Raw genomic sequence first — 20,861 nt, 5'->3', positions numbered from 1 at the left:
TGAAATTACAACTGACGACCACGATATACTAAGGATCATATGAGACTTTATGAGCTTCTCTGTGCAAAAAATAAATAAATAGACAATCTAGATGAAATGAACATACTTATAGAGACATATCACTTGTCAAGTCTGTCCCCGTAATGAAATAAATATCCTGAAAGGGTCAATCACTTGTGCAGATATTGAAGCCTTAGTCAGAAGTCTTCCTAAGAATAAAAATGCAGGTTCAGATGACTATAGTAATGAATTCTAAAAGACATTCAAAGAACTAGCTCTTATCCTCCTCAAATTATTCCAAAAATTTAAGTGGGAGAGCACTCCCAAACACCTTCTATTGGGCTAAATACCACTTTAATCCCCAAAATAGAAAAGAACTCTACCAAAAAAAGAAAATTGTAGACCTATATCTCTGATAAATATGGGTGTAAAAATCCTCAGTAAAATACTGGCATGTTGGATTCAATAGAATATCAAGAGAATAATACATCAAACACCAAATGAGGTGATTTTTATCATCCCAGTGAAGCAGGATGATAAAAATCACACGATCATTTCAGTAGATGCTGAACAGATATTTAACAACATTCAACACTTATGATAAAGACCATTAAGAAATTGGGAATGGGCTGGGGGTATGGAATGACATTCCAATGCTCATGGTCATCAGGGAAGCAACTACAGAAGCCAGACCTTCCACCTTCTGCACCCCATAATGATCCTGGGTCCATACTCCCAGAAGGATAAAGAATAGAGAAGCTATCAAGGGAGGGGATTGGATACAGAGTTCTGGTGGTGGAAATTGTATGGAATTGTACTCCTCTCATCCTAAGGTCTTGTCAATATTTCCATTTTATAAATAAAAAATTTTAACTATGAGGGAAAAAATTGGGAATGGGACTTCCATGGGAGAGCAATGGCAATACAGTATTGCAAAATCAGCTCTCCCCTAGAGAATAAATATTAAAATAAAATATTTCAACAAATTTAATCAGAGCATAGCTGGGTTTTCTGGCAAAAAAAATTACATTCTAAAAACTGGCGATTGTGCATGAAGAGTGAAAAGAAAGGGAAAGAAAGATTCAAGCAGAGACAGGGCACTATATTTTTCGTGGACACCATACCAACAATTGCTTCAGATCCATGCAGCAGATTTTTTAAAGAGTCCATGTGCAATTACTTAGGAACCACATAGTTTAGGCAAAGGAACTTAGAATTAATGTTTAGAGTTGTAGAAGCAACAAGCACCTGAGTCTACTCCAGGGACCATCTGGGGGTTACCCAGAGAACTGAATATTATACCCTGATGATAGCAGGGAAGCCAACCAAGCTCTAAGATGGTTCTACCTATCACAGAGTTCCTGGTGAACAGGGTCATACTATAGTGCAAGTGAGAAAAGTGACTTTGAACTCACAGTCGAGTTCCTGCATTCAGGAAACAGTCTAAGAAGAGCAGAAGGAGTCTGGGGTCCCTGCTCCTAAGACAAACACTCTTTAAAGGGAGATCAGATGCCACAATACCACTTCTTCAAAACTTCTCCCCTCCCCTGAAACTCACAGAGAAAGCAGAACTTAGCACCACCTGCTGGCCAACAATAGTAATCAAAGGCTGGGTCAACAGTCTGTTACTAGTGGAAGACAGGTCCTGAAATGAGTGTAGCCAAGAATGTTCCTAGCAGTGACTATTAAATGCGAGCTCAGATTAACAGGGATACAGAAGCTACATGGGCTGCTGTGCTAAATATGAATAGATATGGGTCCTCGGTCAGATCGATCGGGTTTACTGTTAACAGTATTTATATACTTTCCTCATATTTGGGAGCTACTCTATGCCCTGACCCAGCTTTCTATTCCTATTCTTAATTCTGACAACATCTTCCCAGACAATACTTTCAGTTAAATTACATGTTAGCTTTCAGGATTTGACAAAAATCAGTAAACTTATGGGTCCCCTGAAATATACCTAAAGTAGACTTCCTAGCTTCTTCCAACACAAAGACTACAAATTTCATCTGCTTTATTTTTACCTGGTTACTAAATTCCTGATTATTAAACAATTTGTTCTTATTTGTATCTTAATGCTTTTCAGCCACCAAGTTACAGATGTTACCATGACACCAATCTGACTTCCCTGGGCAGATGACCTCACCAATGTGTACTGGAACCCCACCTCCCCAGAGCCCTACACTACTAGGGAAAGATAGAAACAGTCTGGGGTATGGATTGACCCTTCAACAGCTGTGTCCAGTGGAGAGTTAATTACTGAAGCCAGAAATTGTACCACTCTTATTCCATAATCTCATCTATCATTATTAACTCACTAATAAAAAAATAATTTGAAAAATACAGTTTGGGGAAATCAGTATGTCACCCAGATACATAATTGTACAGATTCAGAGGAGCTATCAGAGAAAGATTTTAGGAAATACATTATCAGGAAATTTAATGAAAGACAAAGCTTTCAATTTAATAAGGATAACTGGATTAAAAAACAAATCCATCACCTCAGAGATTCACTTGATAGAAAAATGGAAAACATAAAAAGAGAGGTACAAGGTGTGGAGAACATTTTTTAATTCATTTCAGGCTCAAATAACAAATCAAGGTAGTAAGCTTATCGATGTAAAAGAGAACAAGAAGAGAATACAAAATCAACACACTCTTTGACTTAAAAAGAGGAATAAAAAGGGTCAGGAAAAATGAATCAGGTCTTTGAAAGATTGAAGACTCCATTAGAAAGGAGGTGGGTAGTGACATACCTAGTTGAGCACACATATTACAGTGTGCAAGGACCTGGGTTCAAGCCCCTATCCCTACTTGCAGGGGTAAAGCTTTGCAAGTAGTGAAGGAGTGCTATAGGTGTTTCTTTTTTCTATCCCTATCTATCGTCCCCTTCCCTCTTGAAAGAACATTTTATTTTTAAAAAGAAAAGCAAACATCAGAGTTATAGAGAGCTCAGGGATAAGAGAAAGAAGGGAGCAGAAGCCATATTAAAAAAAGAGAAAGAAATAGTAGTGAAAAAATTCCAAATCTGGGATATAGACAGGATGCAGATGTTTAGGAAGCAGAGATAACTGCAAAAATTCCTAAACCCAAACAGGTCTACACCAACAGACATCACTGTAAAACTATAAAAAGTCAAAACAAAAGAACAAAGTGATTTTTATTAAAGATAATACAGTCAAACTCACATCAGAGTTTTCAGCAGGAACCATGGAGACCAGGAAAAAGTGGGATAGCATACTCAAGGTGTTAAAAGAAAGTAACTACCAATAAATCATACATCCTTTTCCCTAATAGGTTATCATTAAAATCTGAAGGAATATAAAGAACAGTACCATATATATATTGTTTTGTTGGGAAAGTCATAACATATTTTTGGATAGAAAAACAGAAAAAATACATCACGGCTTTTCTTACAGCCCCAATAAAAACTAAAGGATGTTGCCTTCTAAGAGTTACTGAAAGGTGTGTCTTAGGAAAAGAAGCAACAAATATATAACTGTCAGTGAGTCAATACACAGTAAACCAGAAGCAAAACACAAGCCATAGAAATATGAGTATGAAAGGTGAGGAAGAAATAGAAGTACTATTCACTCAATGAATGGTGAGACATAAATAATTAAAGACTATACATATTTATACATAATGACTATATATATAAAGCATATGTATAACACAATGATAGAACACATTCACACATATGCACTCTTCTATGTCATTTTTTAATAATAATAATTTTAAAAAAGATTTTATTTATTTATTAATGAGAAAGATAGGAGGAGAGAGAAAGAACCAGACATCACTTTGGCACATGTGCTGCTGGGGATCGAACTTGGGACCTCATGCTTGAGAGTCCAAAGCTTTATCACTGCTCCACCTCTCGGAGCACCTTCTATGTCATTTTTAATGATGTCATTTTCTCTCTCATACCTTTTAAATATTTTCTATCTTTTTTGTTTTTCTCATCCTTCTTATCAAATATAATATCTTAATATTCTTTAATTAGGTGTTTATTTATGAAATTATTTTGTCCTTTTTTTGGTATTCCTTTTAGTTATACAAGTACCAGTTCTTATTTATTCCTTCTTTTTGACTAACAACCATCTCCAGATATCTGCCTAACTATTCCTTTGGCATGCATCTTTTTATTTGCCATGTTTCTTCTTAGATGAGTCAAAATTCATTTTGCATTAAATTTCATCTACCTTACAGCAACTTTTTTCTAGTTTATTTCTTCACATATTGAAGATTATTGTTATTTTTCTTATAGTACATAGTATCTTGCCTCAGTGTTAATATAGTCAACTTCTGTATTGTTTACAATTGAATGAATGGCTGGTCTTTCTGGGACAAACTATCATAACAGTGACCTGAGGTGGTGGGTGGGAGGCAGCTCTCCCAGTAGAGAATTTGTTTTACCATGTGTAAAGGTTTGAGTTTGAACCCTGGCACTTTAAGAGAACACCATAGAAGGCACTAGGGGAGTCATGGATGCGGTAGCAGTGCTGTTGTATCTCTATTGGTCCTCTTACTTATCGCTCTCTGAGTAGTTTTTTTTTTTTTTTTTTTAGTGGAGTTTTGATTGTGTATGGCTATTCTGCCTTGGTAGAATAATGTAATTGACTAAAAATGTAAGTTGTGTTAAACTGACTCTGAAGATTATTTCTGAAGTAGCTATGCTTTGTAATGTTATATCTAATATACTGAGATTTATTTAACTTAAAATATTGAGCAAACATTGAATTAATTAATGGATAATCACTGGGTTCCATAATAACTTTGAAGTAAGACAATATACATAAACATGGATCTTAAGCATATATTTAAGTTTATTTTACTTTCGATTTTAATATGTTATAGAGAGGCAATATCTTTAGGAAAATTGTTGTGTTCAGTATTCCTCTATAGAATAGACAGCTGGGACTTTAGGAAACTACCCTAAATGTGTCAGAAGTTCAGTTAATCTGCTATAATTATTTTCATGCAATGTTGAAAATTTCTTAGTTTCACTGAGAAATTCCAAATATAACATGTAAGTTTAAGGTGTAGATGATCTGACATGTGTATATGTTTCAAAATTATTAGTACAATAAGGTTAATGTATCCATCACATCACATATATTATTTCCAAGTCTTGGCTAGTGTCAATGAAATGGGAGCACAGATTACTTAGGAGTTTAATTCTTTTTTTTTACTTTATTGTTTTTTATCTTTATTTATTTTGTGGATAGAGACAGCCAGAAATTGAGAGGAAGGGGGAGATAGGGTGACAGAGAGACATCTGCAATCCTGCTTCACCACTTGTGAAGCTTTCCCCCTGCAGGCGGGGACCGGGGGCTTGAACCTAAGTCCTTGAGCACTGTAACGGGTTCTCAACCAGGTCCGCCACCACTTGGACCCAGGAGAGTAATTTCTTTTCCTTTGAAGTAGGATTTCAGGATAATATGACAGTTATATATTTTAAGAATTTCCTATTGTTTTTTTAAATTAAAATTTTTCTTATTTAAATTTTTCCACTTTGGATCAAGGATGATAGATAAGGAGACAGACTCAGAGGAGAGATACCTGCAGCACTGCTCTACTGCTCATGAAGTATCTAACCTCCATGTAGGTGGGAACTGGGCCTAGAATCTGGGTCTTTGTATATGGTAAAATGCATGCTCAACCAGGTGTGCCACCAACTAGCCTGATATTTATAGCTTTAATTTTTGAGGAAACTCCACATAGTTTTCTTTCTTTCTTTCCTTCTTTCTTTCTTTCTTTCTTTCTTTCTTTCTTTCTTTCTTTCTTTCTTTCTTTCTCTCTTTCTTTCTTTCTTTCTTTCTTTCTTTTCCTGTCTTCCTCTCTCTCTCTCTCTCTCTCTGTCTGTCTTTACCAGAGCACTGATCAGCTCTGGTTTATGGTGGTGCAGGGAACTGAACCTGGGACTTTGGAGACTCAGGCATGAGAGTCTCTTTGCATAACCATTATGATATCTCCCCCCGCACTCCATATAATCTCCATAGCAATTATATCATTTATATTCCCACCAACCATGTACAAAGGTTCCCTTTTCTCCACATCCTTACCAGCTATTTTTACTACTTATTTTTATACTAGTTTTCAAAGCAGTTTTAGTTTCATAGCAAAACTGAGTAGAAAGCACAAAAAATTTCCATTTCTCCCTCACAACATCTCCGAATATTAATATTTCATGTCACTGGGATGCATATTTTTAACTTAAAGTCCAAAGTTCACAATGATATTACACTTTCATGGGTCAGAGAAATAGCTTATGGGTAGACTGCCTGATTTGCCATGACACTTGTGGGGAAAGTTCTAGTGCTATAATGTCTCTCCTTTTCTCTCTGTCTGAATGAAAATGCAACTTGGTATAGTGAAATGTATGCACAAAGCCCAGACTCATGAACAACAAGAGAATCATTTCAATGCCCTAAGAATTCATTATCTGTCATTTTCTAAAATAAGAATTACTGGTGTTTTTAGAGACCATCCTGAAAGGAACTTCAAATTATTTTAGCTGCCTTTGTATAAAAGGACTTGGCTTTTATGAACTTATAGATACTTTACATATAAATGCATATATGTGTGTGTGTGTGTTTTAAAAAAAAGAATTCATTATCTATCATACCTCCCTGAACGCACTTGATCAAGGCTGATCATTGTCTTCTATATAATTCATGTCCCCTTCCCAACTAAACTTTGACAAGTAGTGATCCTTTTTTTGTTTGCTTTCCTTTTTTATATTTTATTTTCTAGAATATCATATCATTGGAATTTGTGTAGCATTCTTAGATTTGACTTCTTTCATTTAGTGATATGTGTAGGTTTCCTCCATGTATCCATAAAAAAAAACTCATTTCTCCTTAGCTCTGAGTAGCATTTAATTATTTGGAGAGGGAGTCAGGCAGCAGGTTAAGCGCACGTGGTACAAAGTGCAAGGACTGGCTTGAGGATCCTGGTTTTAGCTCCCGGATCCCCACCTGCAGGGGATTGACTTCACAGGTGGTGAAGCAGGTCTGCTTGTGTCTATCTTTCTTTACCTCTCTCTGTCTTCCCCTCCCCTCTCCATTTCTCTCTGTCCTATCTAACAATGATGACATCAAGAATAACAATAACTACAACAATAAAAAACAAGGGCAACAAAAGGGAAATTAAATAATGAAAATTAAAGAAATAATTTTTTGGAGAGAGTACAGTTTACTTTTGTCATTCACTTACTGAAGTATGCCTCAGTCACTTCCAAATTGTAGTTATTATGAATAAAACTCTCATAAACATTCAGGTACGTGTCTTTGCATGGACATAAAGTTTAAGTTCACTTGGTTAAGTAGCACAGAGAACAGTTACTGGGTAGTATGTTAAAAATATGTTCAGTGAGGTGATGTTCAAGATGGCGAGTTGGAAGCATCAGCTGGTGTGAGCTCCAACAAGCAGCAGCTTGTGACCTGGGATTCTCCGGATAGGGAAGGATACTGGGCCATCAGCAGGAGGGTTAACAAGGCGTCCTTAAGGGTGACACCAAGGATAAGTCCTATAGCTCACTCTTGGGTTAGAAAACGGAGGCCAGGGGAAAAATAAAGGAATATCTTTTGATTGTTTCTGAAGTTCACCACTCATTCCCACCCCAGAACCAGCCCCCAAGGGCTGGACAGCCACTCCTAGCAGGCTTCCCACTGAGCTATTTTCTTTATCAAGATTCCTGGCTCACCAGAGGTGTCATTCCAAGCCTTTTCCTTTTCCTTTTTGTTTTCCTTCTCTTTTTTTAAAGTGGCTGGAGCTCTCTTTGAGTGACAAAATACCTGACCAATAAGAGCCTCACCCCTGCCTGGGGAAGACTACCTGGAGATATTTTTTTAAGATACTTCTTACAATTGGCTGTCTTTGCTCATCAGCCAATCCAGAGTGGTTGGTCCAAGCTGCAGGCTGACTGTTAGAGTTTTTTTAAGCTATTCTATTTTATTATTACTATTATTAAATATGTGTGTCCCTTTCACCCTCCATCTTCAGGTTGACCAAATTTAACTGTTGTTGTTTTTATTCCATAGTTAGGTGACTGGGTGTCCTATCCAGTGTGAGAGGAACTTGTTTCTCCCTACCTTTTCCCTCCACTTCCCTTTTCACTCCTCCTAGCTAATTAAATTTAAAAAAAACTCTCCCCTTTCATTGCTCTTTTTTTTTATTGTTCTTGTCTTCTTTTCTTCCTTCCTCCTTCTTTTGCTTTCTGAGTTTACTGATACTTGTTTGTGAATTATTTTGGGGAAGAAATTTGACTCAGAGTGGACTGTTTCTGTGTGTATGTCTCTCTTCTCTACTTCCCTTTCTCCTCTTGCTATCCGTAGAATTTACAGTGGATAATAGATTTGCATAATTGTCTATTCTTGCTTTCCATTTTTTCCTTTCTCTTTCTTTTTATTTTGGAATTACTTGCTATTTTTCTTGGACTGGAGGTGTTTGGCTAACTGGTACTGGTTGAAGTACATCAATCCTTGCTTCAGTTACTATTATATTTCTGAGATTGGTGACTACATTTGTCATAAAGGTATTTAGTATATCGTGGCTTGTACTCCAAACATAATAACTGAAGAACGACAGAATAGAAAAATAAAAAACACATCAATTAAAAAATAGTTAAATCAAGAGCAAATAAAACTGCTACCACAATGAATCAAGACAGGAGCCCAGAAGAAACTCCAAATCAGTCAGAAGTAACCACAGATAAGAAAAGTATGCAAGCAATAATAAACCTAATAATCACATAAATGAAGACAACTATGGAGGAAAGGGCTATCAGAACTAGGGAAACAACAGATGAGACCTTCAAGGAAAACACAAGCTACCTTGAGGTAATTAGAGAACTGAAAGCTGAAATAGTTGAACAAAAAGGTCAGTTAGCAGAGCAAGCTAATACTATAACTGAACTCAAGAAAGAAGCTGAGGGTAGGGAAAGCAGACTAAGAGAAGCAGAAAACAGGATTATCCAGACAGAGGAGGATATATAGAAAACAAAGAGAGAGGTGAAATAGCTCAATTGAGAGACACTGAAAACAATAACAGAGACATATGGAATGATCTCAAAAGAAGTAACATTAGTATAATTGGCCTGCCAGAGTCAGAAAGAGAGAAAGGGGGAGTATACATTCTAGAGGAAATAATAGAAGAAAACTTCTCAGAACTAAACAATAGAAAGGGCATTAAGATTCAAGAGGCACAGAATGTCCCAAACAGAATCAACCCAGACCTGAAGACACCAAGACACATCATAGTTACAATGAAAAGAAGTAAGGATAAAGAAAGGATTCTAAAGGCTGCAAGAGAAAAAGAAAAAGTCACATACAGGGGAAAACCAATAAGATTATGGGCAGACTTCTCCACTCAAACTCTAAAAGCCAGAAGAGAATGGCAAGATATCTATAGATCCCTGAATGAAAAAGGGTTACAACCAAGGATAATGTATCTTGGTAGATTTTCATTGAAGGGATCAAAACCTTCTCAGACAGACAACAGTTAAAGGAAGCAACCATCACCAAGTCTGCCCTGAAAGAGGTTCTAAAAGACCTCTTATAAACAAGAACATCACCATAATACTTGCCATATAGAAGAACAAATGAAACACTGTTGAATAATGACACTGCAATACATTAAATCCATAATATCAATAAATGTCAATGGCTTCAACTCACCCATTAAAAGGTACAGAGTGGGAGGATGGATCAGAAAACACAACACAACCATATGCTGGTTGCAAGAATCCAATCAGACCCAACAAGACAAACACAGACTTAAAGTGAAAGGATGGAAAACTATCATACAGGCTAATGGACCACAAAAATAGGCAGGAGCAGCCATTCTCATCTCTGACACAATAGACTTTAAATTAAATAAAGTAATAAAAGATATGCAAGGTCATTACAAAAGGATTAGAGGATCAATAAATCAAGAAGACTTAACAATTATTAACATCTATGCACCCAATGAGGGACCATCTAAATACAGCAAGCACCCTATTCAAAGAACTAAAAAATACATCAATAATAATACAACAATAGTGGGAGACTTTAACACCCTACTCTCACACTTAGATAGATCAACAAAGAAACATAATAATTAAATGAAGAGATGGACAGACTAGAACTCAGGGATATTTTCAGAGTTCTTCACCCAAAAAACATGGAATACATATTCTTTTCAAATCCACACAACACATACTCAAGATTAGATCATATGTTAGGCCACAAAGGCAGCATCAACAAATTCAAGAGCATTAAAATCATCCCAACTACATTCTCATACCATAGTGGAATAAAGCTAACATTCAACAACAAACAGAAAATTACTAAAAGACACAGAATTTGGAAACTAAACAACATAATGCTTAAAATCCACTGGGTCAGAGAGACACTCAAGCAAGAAATTCAAATGTTTCTGGAAACAAATGAAAATGAAGACACAGGCTATCAAAATACTTGAGACATAGCTAAAGCAGTACTGAGAGGGAAACTCATAGCCATAGAGACACACATTAAAAAACAATAAAAAGCTCAAATAAACAACCTTACTGCACACCTTAAGGACTTAGAGGAAGAGGATCAGAGGAACCCTAAAGCAACCAGAAGGACAGAAATCACTAAATTTAGAGCAGAAATAAACATCGAAAATAAGAGAACCATACAAAAGATCAATGAAATGTTGGTTCTTTGAAAAATTAAACAAGATTGACAAACGCCTAGAAAGACTCACTGAAAAAAAGGGAGAAGACTCAAATTCATAGAATTATAAATGATAGAGGAAATATCACAACTGACACCACAAAAATCCAGAAAATCATGAGAAACTTCTATGAAGAAATATATGCCACGAAGCTAGAGAATCTAAAAGAAATGGAAGAATTCCTAGAAACATATGTTCTTCCAAAACTGAACCAAGAAGAACTAAGAAACCTAAATGCACCAATCACAGACAAAGAAATCAAAACAGTTATTGAGATTATCCCCAACAACAAAAGTCCTGGACCAGATGGCATCACAAATGAATTCTACAAAAACTTCAGGAAACAGTTAATACCAATACTTCTAAAGCTTTTCCACAAGATTGAAGAAAAAGGAACACTGTCTTCCACCTTCTATGAAGCCAGCATCACTCTGATACCAAAAGCAGATAAGGACACAACAAAAATGGAAAACTACAGACCAATATCTTTGATGAACATAGATGCCAAAATATTAAACAAGATCCTGGCCAACTGGATACAGCAGTATATCAAAAAGATTGTTCATGACAACCAAGTGGGATTTATTCCAGGAATGCAAGGCTGGTTCAACATATGTAAGTAAATCAATTTCATTCGCCACATCAATAAAAGTAAAACTAAAACGCACATGATTATCTAAATAGATGCAGAGAAGTCTTTGACAAAGTCCAACAGCCATTTATGCTCAAAACACTACAAAAAATGTGAATAGATGGGAAATTCCTCAAGATAGTGGAGTCCATATACAACAAATCTACAGTCAACATCATACTCAATGGACACAAGCTGAAAGCATTCTCCCTCAGATCAGGGATTAGACAGGGCTGTCCATTATCACCATTCCTCAACATAGTATTGGAAGTTCTTGCCATAGTAATCAGGCAAAAGAAAGAAATCAAAGGAATACAGATTGGAAGGGAAGAAGTAAAGCTCTCACTATTTGCAGATGATATGATAGTATATATAGAAAAACCTAAAGAATCCATAAAAAAACTACTGGAACTTGTTAGACAATATAGCAAGGTGTCAAGCTACAAAATCAATGTGAAAAACAGAGGCATTTCTTTATGCAAACACTAACTCTGAAGAAGACGACATCAAGATATCACTCCCATTCACTGTTGCATAAAAATCAATAAAATGCTTAGGAATAAAGCTGACCATAGAAGTGAATGACTTGTATACTGAAAACTATGAGTTACTATTCACGGAAATAGAAAATGGTATCAAGAAATGGAAAGACATCATGGTCATGGATTAGACGAATAAATATTGTCTCTGATTGTCAGATAAATGCAAATAAAGACAACTTTGAGATACCAACTCACCTCTGTGAGAATGACATACATCAAAAAGGATAGCTGCAACAAATGCTGGAGAGGCTATGGAGACAGAGGAACCCTTCTGCACTGCTGGTGGTAATGTAAATTGGTCCAATCTCTGTGGAGAGCAGTCTGGAGAACACTCACAGGGCTAGACATGGACCTTCTATATGACCCAGTAATCCCTCTCCTAGGGATTACTGTATACAGAATTTTGGTGGTGGGAATGGTGTTTATGTATACTCCTATTAATTTGTAGCCATATAAATCACTATTTAATTAATATGAGAGGGGAAAATTGATTGAATGCCTCAAACTCTTTAAATCAAAGACTGAGTCTTTTTAATACATAGGCTGAGTCTTTGATATGTTTACTCTCTTAAAAGCTTAGACCAGGGAGCACAAAATCAACTGGTGGCACAGTTATATACAAATTATGCCAAAGGACATAAATTATGGTGATGTTGTATATGATACAGCAAATCCTAACAAAGGGATATTTCAAAGTTAACCAAATTGCCAAATAATGTGATTATAGCAATAACTATTTATTTTCTTCTTAAACCCTAAGACAGCAGAAACCTCCCGCTTCCTCTGTAGAGCCTGTATTTCCCCCAGTCCTGGAACCTCTAGGGTGGAGTTCACTTTCCTGCAAGGTTCACTTAATTCATACCAAATGATATTGCATCTTCCAATCCCAACCTAATCAATGCAGTGAGTACCACGTCAGCATGCTTCACTTTAGACTGTGTACAGAGACGCCAGACATGGAATGTCAACCCTTCACCCTCATTACTCAGTTGAGACCTTTCCTTTCATAGTATTCTCTAATTTCATTCCAGGAGGTTCACTTCCTAACAAAGTTCCCAAACCTAGATACAGACCAGGTCTTGTGAGATAGATATATGTTCACATGTATCCACAAACTAGGGCAAAATATGTACTTCTAAGCAAAAGTACACAATAGTCTGTAGTGAGTCAGTATAAAGTTCATAAAGAAATAGTGTCTACTTAGACTTAGATACCCTCCTCACCTACTTCCTATTACAGTTCTCTCACTCACGCCAAAGCTAACCTTATCAAAGCAAGGACTGCAAAAGCTGAATAAGGGAAGGAGACTGGCATACTTTAATGGTGACTCTTTAGCACTATCTGGCCACCCCATTAGCTGGAGCCCTAATTGGGGAGTCCTAAGATTCCCAAACAGACATGACAGGTCTAGACCTTATAAATTCCTCTCTCCGTTGTTACCAGTTATTTCTATCAGGAACAACACAATAGACCCCTTTGGGGGTGCCCATAGGACCTTGCCCTCAACTTGGATCAACAATGGCAGAAAATATTCCATCCTCCTCAGGGAGGATGGACAACATACTCTATGCCACACCTGAAGAAGATGGGTCGATATTAGGGCATCCTGGAATGTTCCTACTCATGACCACAGAATGTAAGCTCAGATCTATAGGGATGCAGAAGTCACATAGGTTCCTATGCTGATTATGCACTCCTGATCACATCAAAACAATGGAGTTACATACAACAATATTTATACTCCTTTCCCATATTTGGGAGCTACTTTCTTCCCTGATCCAGCTTTCTGGTCCTTTTTCCAACCATGACATTATCTCCCCAGACAATAAGTTGGATTCACCTGCATATCAGATTTCAGGCTCAGGGGCAAAAATAAAAAGGAAAAAAAAAACTAGTATAGCCACAGGCCCTTTGGAATATAACTAAAATATGCCTACTAGCTATCTACAAAATGGAGGAACCCCCCCCCCCCCCCCCGGCAACTCTTCATCTGCACTATTCTAGCCTAGGTCCATGATTGCTCAACAATTTGTTTGGCTTTGTATGTTAACTCTTTTTCAACCACCAGGTTCCAGAGGCTAGCATGATGCTGACCAGACTTCCCTGGACAGACAACCCCACCAATGTGGACTGGAGCTCTGTTTCCCCAGAGCCCTTACCCACTAGGGAAAGAGAAAGACAGGCTGGGAGTATGGATCAACCTGTCAAGGCCCATGTTCAGCAGGGAAGCAATTACATAAGCCAGACCTTCCACCTTCTGCATCCCACAATTACCTTGGGTCCATATTCCCAGAGGGTTAAAGAATAGGAAAGTTGTCAGGGGAAGAGGTGGGATACAGAGTTCTGGTGGTGGGAATTGTGTGAAGTTGTACCCCTATTATCCTATGGGTAGGTCAGTGTTTCCCTTTTATAAATAAAAAATTAAAAAAGAATTTGTTCAGTGCTTTGTTTTTTTGTTTTTTTGCTTCCAGGGTTATTGCTGAGGCTTGGCGCCTGCTCTAGGAATCCACTGCTCCTGGAGGCCATTTTTTCCCATTTTGTTGCCCTGTTGTTATTATTGTTGTTGTTGTTGGATAGGACAGAGAGAAATCAAGGAGTATGGGAAGACAAAAAGTAGAGAAAGATAGACTCGTGAAGACCTTCTTCACGGATTGTGAAGCAACTCCCCCACCCCCCGCAGGTGGGAAGCCGGGACTCGATCCAGGATCCTTAAACCTGTCTTCGTGCTGATCCTTGAGCATCGCATCATGTGTGCTTAACCCGCTGCACTATCGCCTGACTCCCAGTTTTTTTGGTTTTTGTTTTGTTTGTTTTTTGATAAAAACTGTCAAATTGTCTTCTGAAGTAACTGAATCACTTTGCATTCCTGCCAGCAAGGAATGAGAGTTCCCATTGTTCTGCATATTTACCAGGATTTGGTGTTGTCAAGATTTTCAGTTTTTGCTATTCTAACAGGCACACAGTGATATCACGATGTTAATTTAATTTGTAATTCCTTAATGACACATGTAGATAGATATAACTTTATAGAAGTTATAACTTGTGAAAGTTATAACTTTAGAATTGTGTTCCTAAAAACAAGGGATTTTTCAGTAGGCAACATTCTGACATACTTTCTAAAAAAAATATTTATTTATTTTAAAATATTTATTTTATTTATTCCCTTTTGTTGCCCTTATTATTTTTTATTATTGTAGTTATTATTGTTGTCATTGTTGGATAGGACAGAGAGAAATGGTTAGAGGAGGGGAAGACGGGGGGGGAGAAAGATAGACACCTGCAGACCTGTTTCACTGCTTGTGAAGCGAGTCTCCTGCAGGTGGGCAGCCAGGGCTTGAACCAGGAACCTTACAACGATCCTTGTGCTTTGCGCCACCTGCGCTTAATCCGCTGTGCTACAGCCCGACTCCCTCTGACATACTTTTAAGATAAAAGCTATTAAAGCTATGAATCTCCTGCTGAGCACTACTTTAGCACTTTAAATTCTGCTATGAGATATTTTCATTACTATTTTCTAAATGCTTTTTAGTTTGCATTTTTTTAAATGTCCAAGTGGTCAACGGGTTTGTTTCCTGAATCCATTATTAATTTCTTCTTTTATTGCATACTGATCAAATAATACAGTCTATTTCATTTCTATTTCTAAACATGTTTGGCAGTAGACATGGTACACAGACACTTGGCTTGGGGAGATAAGAACCTATACCTATGTGACATCAAGTGTCTCATAAATCATTATTTACCCCCAGTAAAGCAATTTGAAAAAAAAATGAGTCATGTTTCTCTTGTGATGAACTTTGTGAATATTCAGAGCATATGAAGAGATGATGACTTTTCTAAAGCTATAGAGTATATTTCAATTCAGATTTTTATATTAAGTATGTTACCTAGATATTCTGTTTTATTTGCTTTGCTTTTGTTTGTGACTCATTTATAACTTTCCTTATATTATATTATTGCCCTATATGTTCTTTCTTGCTACATCTAATGTGAAATCAAAATCTAACAAATATATCACACATACACAAAAGGAAAATGATAGGCAAATAATTTATACATATTAGCAAACTATATATCAATATGTAAAAATAATGACATACTATAACAAAGCTTATTTCAGAGATTCAAATATTAATACATATATTATTATAATTCAATACGTTAATACTTCAGATTTAAAATTAGTTAAAGGGTCCGGGAAATACCATACCTAGCCTTACTATGCAGGATGTCTTGGCTTGTAGTCCCATACCACATGGAAGTAGGTGGTACTAGTGAAGTGTTATATATTGTGGACCAGAGTTATGGTATCTCTCTATATCTATCTATCATCTCTCTCTGTGTGTATCTATCTATCTTTCTATCTATCTTCTTTCTCCTTCTTCTCCTCATCATAAGAAAACAAACAAAAAGGATGAGAAAGAAAAAAAATGGCGTGGGAGTGGTGCAATGTGCCACCTACATGGGAAAATCCATGTGACTATGTCTATGAAAGTTCAAAGAGGATGTAATGTAATTCAGCATCCCTTGATTCTTATTTTTTAATTCTAACCAAAATGAAACAGATGGACATAGTTTCTACATGTCTATCTAAACCGGAAAGCCAATATCATCCTTAATGAGCAAAGAGTAGCAAGTTACTAAATCATTTCAAAAACCAAACTAATATTTTTGTTCTGTCATCAAAATTTAGTAGTACCTTATATCATAATTGTGTTTTGGAAGATTATATAGCTTAGATTGAGTTAAAGTTTGGCTAAATTAGACATTATATGTGGTGATGTAAAAGCATGACATCGGGTCCATATTCCCAGAGGGTTAAAGAATAGGAAAGCTTTCAAGGGAGGGGATGGGATACAATGTTCTGGTGGTGGGAATTGTGTAGAGTTGTACCCCTCTTATTCTATAGTTTTGTCAGTGTTTACTTTTTATAAATAAATAATAATTTTAAAAAGCATGACATCATCTCCCCAGACAATAATTTGAATCCACCGGCATATCAGAGGTCAGGCTCAGGAAAAATACTAGTATAGTCATGGGCCTCTATAATGATTCCATTTTTGTATTCATTACTCTGCATAAAATCAGTATAAAATATTGTTTTATTTGATTTTTATTGGAAGGATTAATAGCTTACAGTTAACAGTAAATACAGTTGTTGTACTTGTGTAAAAAGTAGGCTGGAAATATGGATTAACCTGCCAATGCCCATGTCCAGCGGAGAAGCAATTACAGAAGCCAGACCTTCCACTTTCTGTACACCATATTGATCCTGGGTCCATGCTCCCAGAGGGATAAAGAATAAGAAAACTTCCAATGGAAAGGATGGGATACAGAACTCTGGTGGTAGGAATTATGTGGAATTGTACCTCTCTTATCCTACAATCTTGTCGATCATTATTAAATTAATATAAAAAGGGCTCAGTTTTCTGCATAATACTTTAACCCCTTGCCTAGGTCCTTCTCCACAGTTGTGCTCCAGGACATGATCCCTACCCCCCCCAGGGTCCTTTACTTTGGTGCAATACACAAACTCAGTCCAAGTTCTGCTCTGTTCTTTATCAAATTCTGTCTGTGAGTGAGGTCATCCCATATTCGCTCTACTCTTTCTGACTTATCTCATTTAACATGATCCTTTTACACTCTATCCAAGATGAAGTGAAGAAGATGAATATGCCATTTTTAATAGCATAAATATTCTTATTCCAAGCAGAGTGTCATAGAGTCAAAATCAGTGGGAGAAAATTAGTTTTAAGTTCTACGGTGGCACAAATTTTCAGTGACAAAAACTGAGTTATTAAGATTTCAAACACCTTTTATAACTGTGCTACCAAGTTCCCAGTTTCCACTCTACCTGTTTGTTTCAGAAGATTCCAGATGTCTCTGCATTTATAGATCTCTTCAAGTGCACGGCTCAAAAACTGGGTCTATTTGGCAACGATACAATGAGAAAATTAGTCTTAACTAAAGGGAACTTTAAGCAAATTAAAACAGTCATATTATTTTTCTTAAAATACAGAAAATGATCATTTAAAATAAATATTGGAATTTATAAATAGATATTAATCTCTTTCTACTTTTTATGAAATATTTTTTATCTTTATTTATTGGATAGAAATAGTCAGAAATCAAGAGGAAAGAAGGTGATAGAAAGGGTGAGAGACAAAGAGACACTGGCAACACTGCTTCACTACTCACAAAGCTTTCCCCCTGCAGGTGGGGACTAGGGGCTTGAACCACCACCTGGCCCTCTACTTTTCTTAAATGTCTCAGCAAATTAATGATGGGCCTAAACCTCTAATAGATCCCTCTACCCATCATCACTAGTCATCACCATCAGGAACAACATCATAAACCCTCTTTTGGGCCTCTACAGGACTTTGATGTAATGTAGAACAACAGTGGTAGAAATAACCCCACTCTCTGAAAGGAGGCTGGGTCAACATACTCTGCCACTTGAGGAAGCCTGGTCCTGAAATGAGTGCAGCATAGAATGTTCTGTGACTATGGACTGTGAGCTCAGACTGACAAGAATGCAGAGGTTGCATAAGCTCCTGTGCTAAATATGAATTGTGGTATAAGAGGGGCACAATTCACACAACTCCCACCACCAGCGTGCCATGTCTAGAACTGTATTTCTTTACTAGTCTCCGTTTATAGGGACAAATTCTATCTAAGGCATGGAAAATTGTCATCTCAGCTTGCTTATAGGATAAAGTTTCCACGGTAAGAGAGGGATGATGACTTCTTCATAAACCACAAATAAAGTGTTGGATTGTCATTCTGATAGAACTGGATTTGGTCATATGTGGAATATAGAGAACTGAATTACATGAATTTGTAAAAAAAAAAAAAAAAAGGTGGGGGGAGTCAAACCGACTCTAAGACTGTAAACTCAAATAGTTGTCATGGTGGTGGCGAATGGCAGAACTTTGGTGTTGGGTGAGGTGTGGAACTGTACTCCTGTAATCTTATAATCTTATAAGCCATTATTAAACCATCAATGAAAATCTAAATAAATAAAAAATTAAGGTATTTACATTTCACTAAATTAAATGATACTCTCTTATTGAAAATAACAACAACAAAAAATAAATGGGCACTGTCTCTGCCTCTAGCTCCAAAATAGCATTACAAAGTTTCTACCCAGGAGTGGGACAGAAGGAGAAAGAGGAGAGGGGAGGGGAAGTGGTATGGTGGGGGTAAAAGAAGAGGGTTTGCAGTTTTCTTTAATGAAACTGATTTCAAGTGTAACCAAGCTTGGGTAAGTTGAAATATAAAGACTAAAAAGCTATGGAGACAGAATTTGGTCTTAGGAAATTAGGAGGAGTTTGATAGCTCAATGATATCAACAAGCAAATATAAGAAGATCTAGAAGTTCACAGAATGAACTAGAGGGAGAGCAACTGAAGAAGATTCCTATGTTAACAAAAGAGTTTTACTTTAATTATGTAAAACCACAGAAATTTATGTCAAAGAGCACTTTCAAACATACACACACGCACACACATGCACACACACGCACAGACACACACACACACACACACACACACACAAACACACTAGCAAGCCCTGGGTTCAAGCCCCCACTCCCCACCTGCAGGGGGGAGGCTCCATGAACAGTGAAGTAGGTTTACAGACCTCTCTCTCTCTCTCTCTCTCTCTTTCCCCTGCCCTCTCAATTTTTGCTGTCCTATCAAAAGCAAAATAGAAAGAAAAGAGAAAAAAAATTAAATTAAATTGCAAAGAGGGCAAGCTAAATATGACCTTTCCATAGGAAAGATTTAAGATCGACCTGTCAATACCCATGTTCAGCAGGGAAGTAATTACAGAAGTCAGACCTCCCATCTTTTGTACCCCATAATGACCCTGGGTCTATACTTTATCCCAGAGGGATAAAGAATTGGAAAGCTATCAGGGGAGGGGATGGGATACGGAGGTCTGGTGGTGGGAATTATACCCCTCTTATTCTATGGTTTTGTCAGTGCTTCCATTTTATAAATAAATACATTAAAATAATAGTAAAAAAAGAAATTACAAACACTTATATATTTCTGGAATGGAGGAAATGATTCTCTAAGGAGAATAAAAAAGAACTGCACCAGGAAAGGCAAAACCACCAAGTAACACATCAAATTCATGCATTTCCTTTTAAGTGGCACATTACCTGTTCATACTTAGTTGAAGCTTTTCTCCCTTGCTCAAGATCAACTGCAGCTGCCATAAGTAAACATGTTTTCTGTGAGATCATAACTACTTGGTCAGAAGGACAAAACTGGGACATCTATGAGAAATGGCCAGAATACTAATAAATAGTAATAATACTTCCAGATGAACACAAAGAATAAGAATGAATGAAATAATTCAGCTAAAAAAGCATGTCTCACTAAGTATTATATATACTATAGCAATGATTAATGGTTTAAATTTTATATTGTTTTCTCACTGATTTTAGCACCTCCCTAGAAATAAAAACACTTTATTTACCTGAAGTTTTCCTGTATTTCCCAGTGACAAGTACTGTCATTTGGCCCTGCATTTCTATCTAGTGATTTATGTCTTGGTTTATATTATAATTTCTAAGTGATTTACCCCTGGCAAATAGATTTCCCTTTGGCACTGAATAGAGCCAAAATCAGTTCATTTATTGCTAAGAGACATAATGTTAAATCTTGTAGGCATCAAGCATGACTTCATCATTAAGCTTTGCACTCTACAAAAAAAAAAAAAAAAAAACACACCTCACAACTTTTACTGCAATAATACTCTAGGCTACTTGGGATTCTAGTTTGTAATCCTACTAATGCCATCCCAAATTTCAAAACTAAAACAGATTTAAAGTAGTAATTATACTTAGGATTTCAAAGGTTACTTATCAGTCACTCAAAATGTTTAGTGATATAATCATCACCATCACTGAGTTATTAATAATTCATGGACTGTAAGAGAGCTCACACAGTAGAATGAGCTCCAAT

The 20,861-nt window shown here is 36.6% G+C and overlaps 1 protein-coding gene across 1 annotated transcript in view; it reads right to left on the bottom strand.

The window, feature by feature from the left end:
• TEX11 (testis expressed 11) overlaps nucleotides 1-20,861 on the bottom strand; it is a 358,449-nt gene that overhangs the window by 82,111 nt on the left and 255,477 nt on the right. Inside the window, exons 22-23 of the mRNA XM_060183291.1 lie at nucleotides 20,054-20,170; nucleotides 17,741-17,813 (exon numbers count right to left, since the gene is read on the bottom strand). Coding sequence (XP_060039274.1) covers nucleotides 17,741-17,813; nucleotides 20,054-20,170 — 190 coding nt within the window. The remainder of the gene's footprint in view (nucleotides 1-17,740; nucleotides 17,814-20,053; nucleotides 20,171-20,861) is intronic.

This window comes from Erinaceus europaeus, chromosome X, assembly GCF_950295315.1.
Source record: "Erinaceus europaeus chromosome X, mEriEur2.1, whole genome shotgun sequence".
Lineage (NCBI taxonomy): Eukaryota > Metazoa > Chordata > Mammalia > Eulipotyphla > Erinaceidae > Erinaceus > Erinaceus europaeus.
The sequence above is the reverse complement of the archived record's forward strand: the minus strand, read 5'-3'. Positions and strand labels throughout refer to the sequence as shown.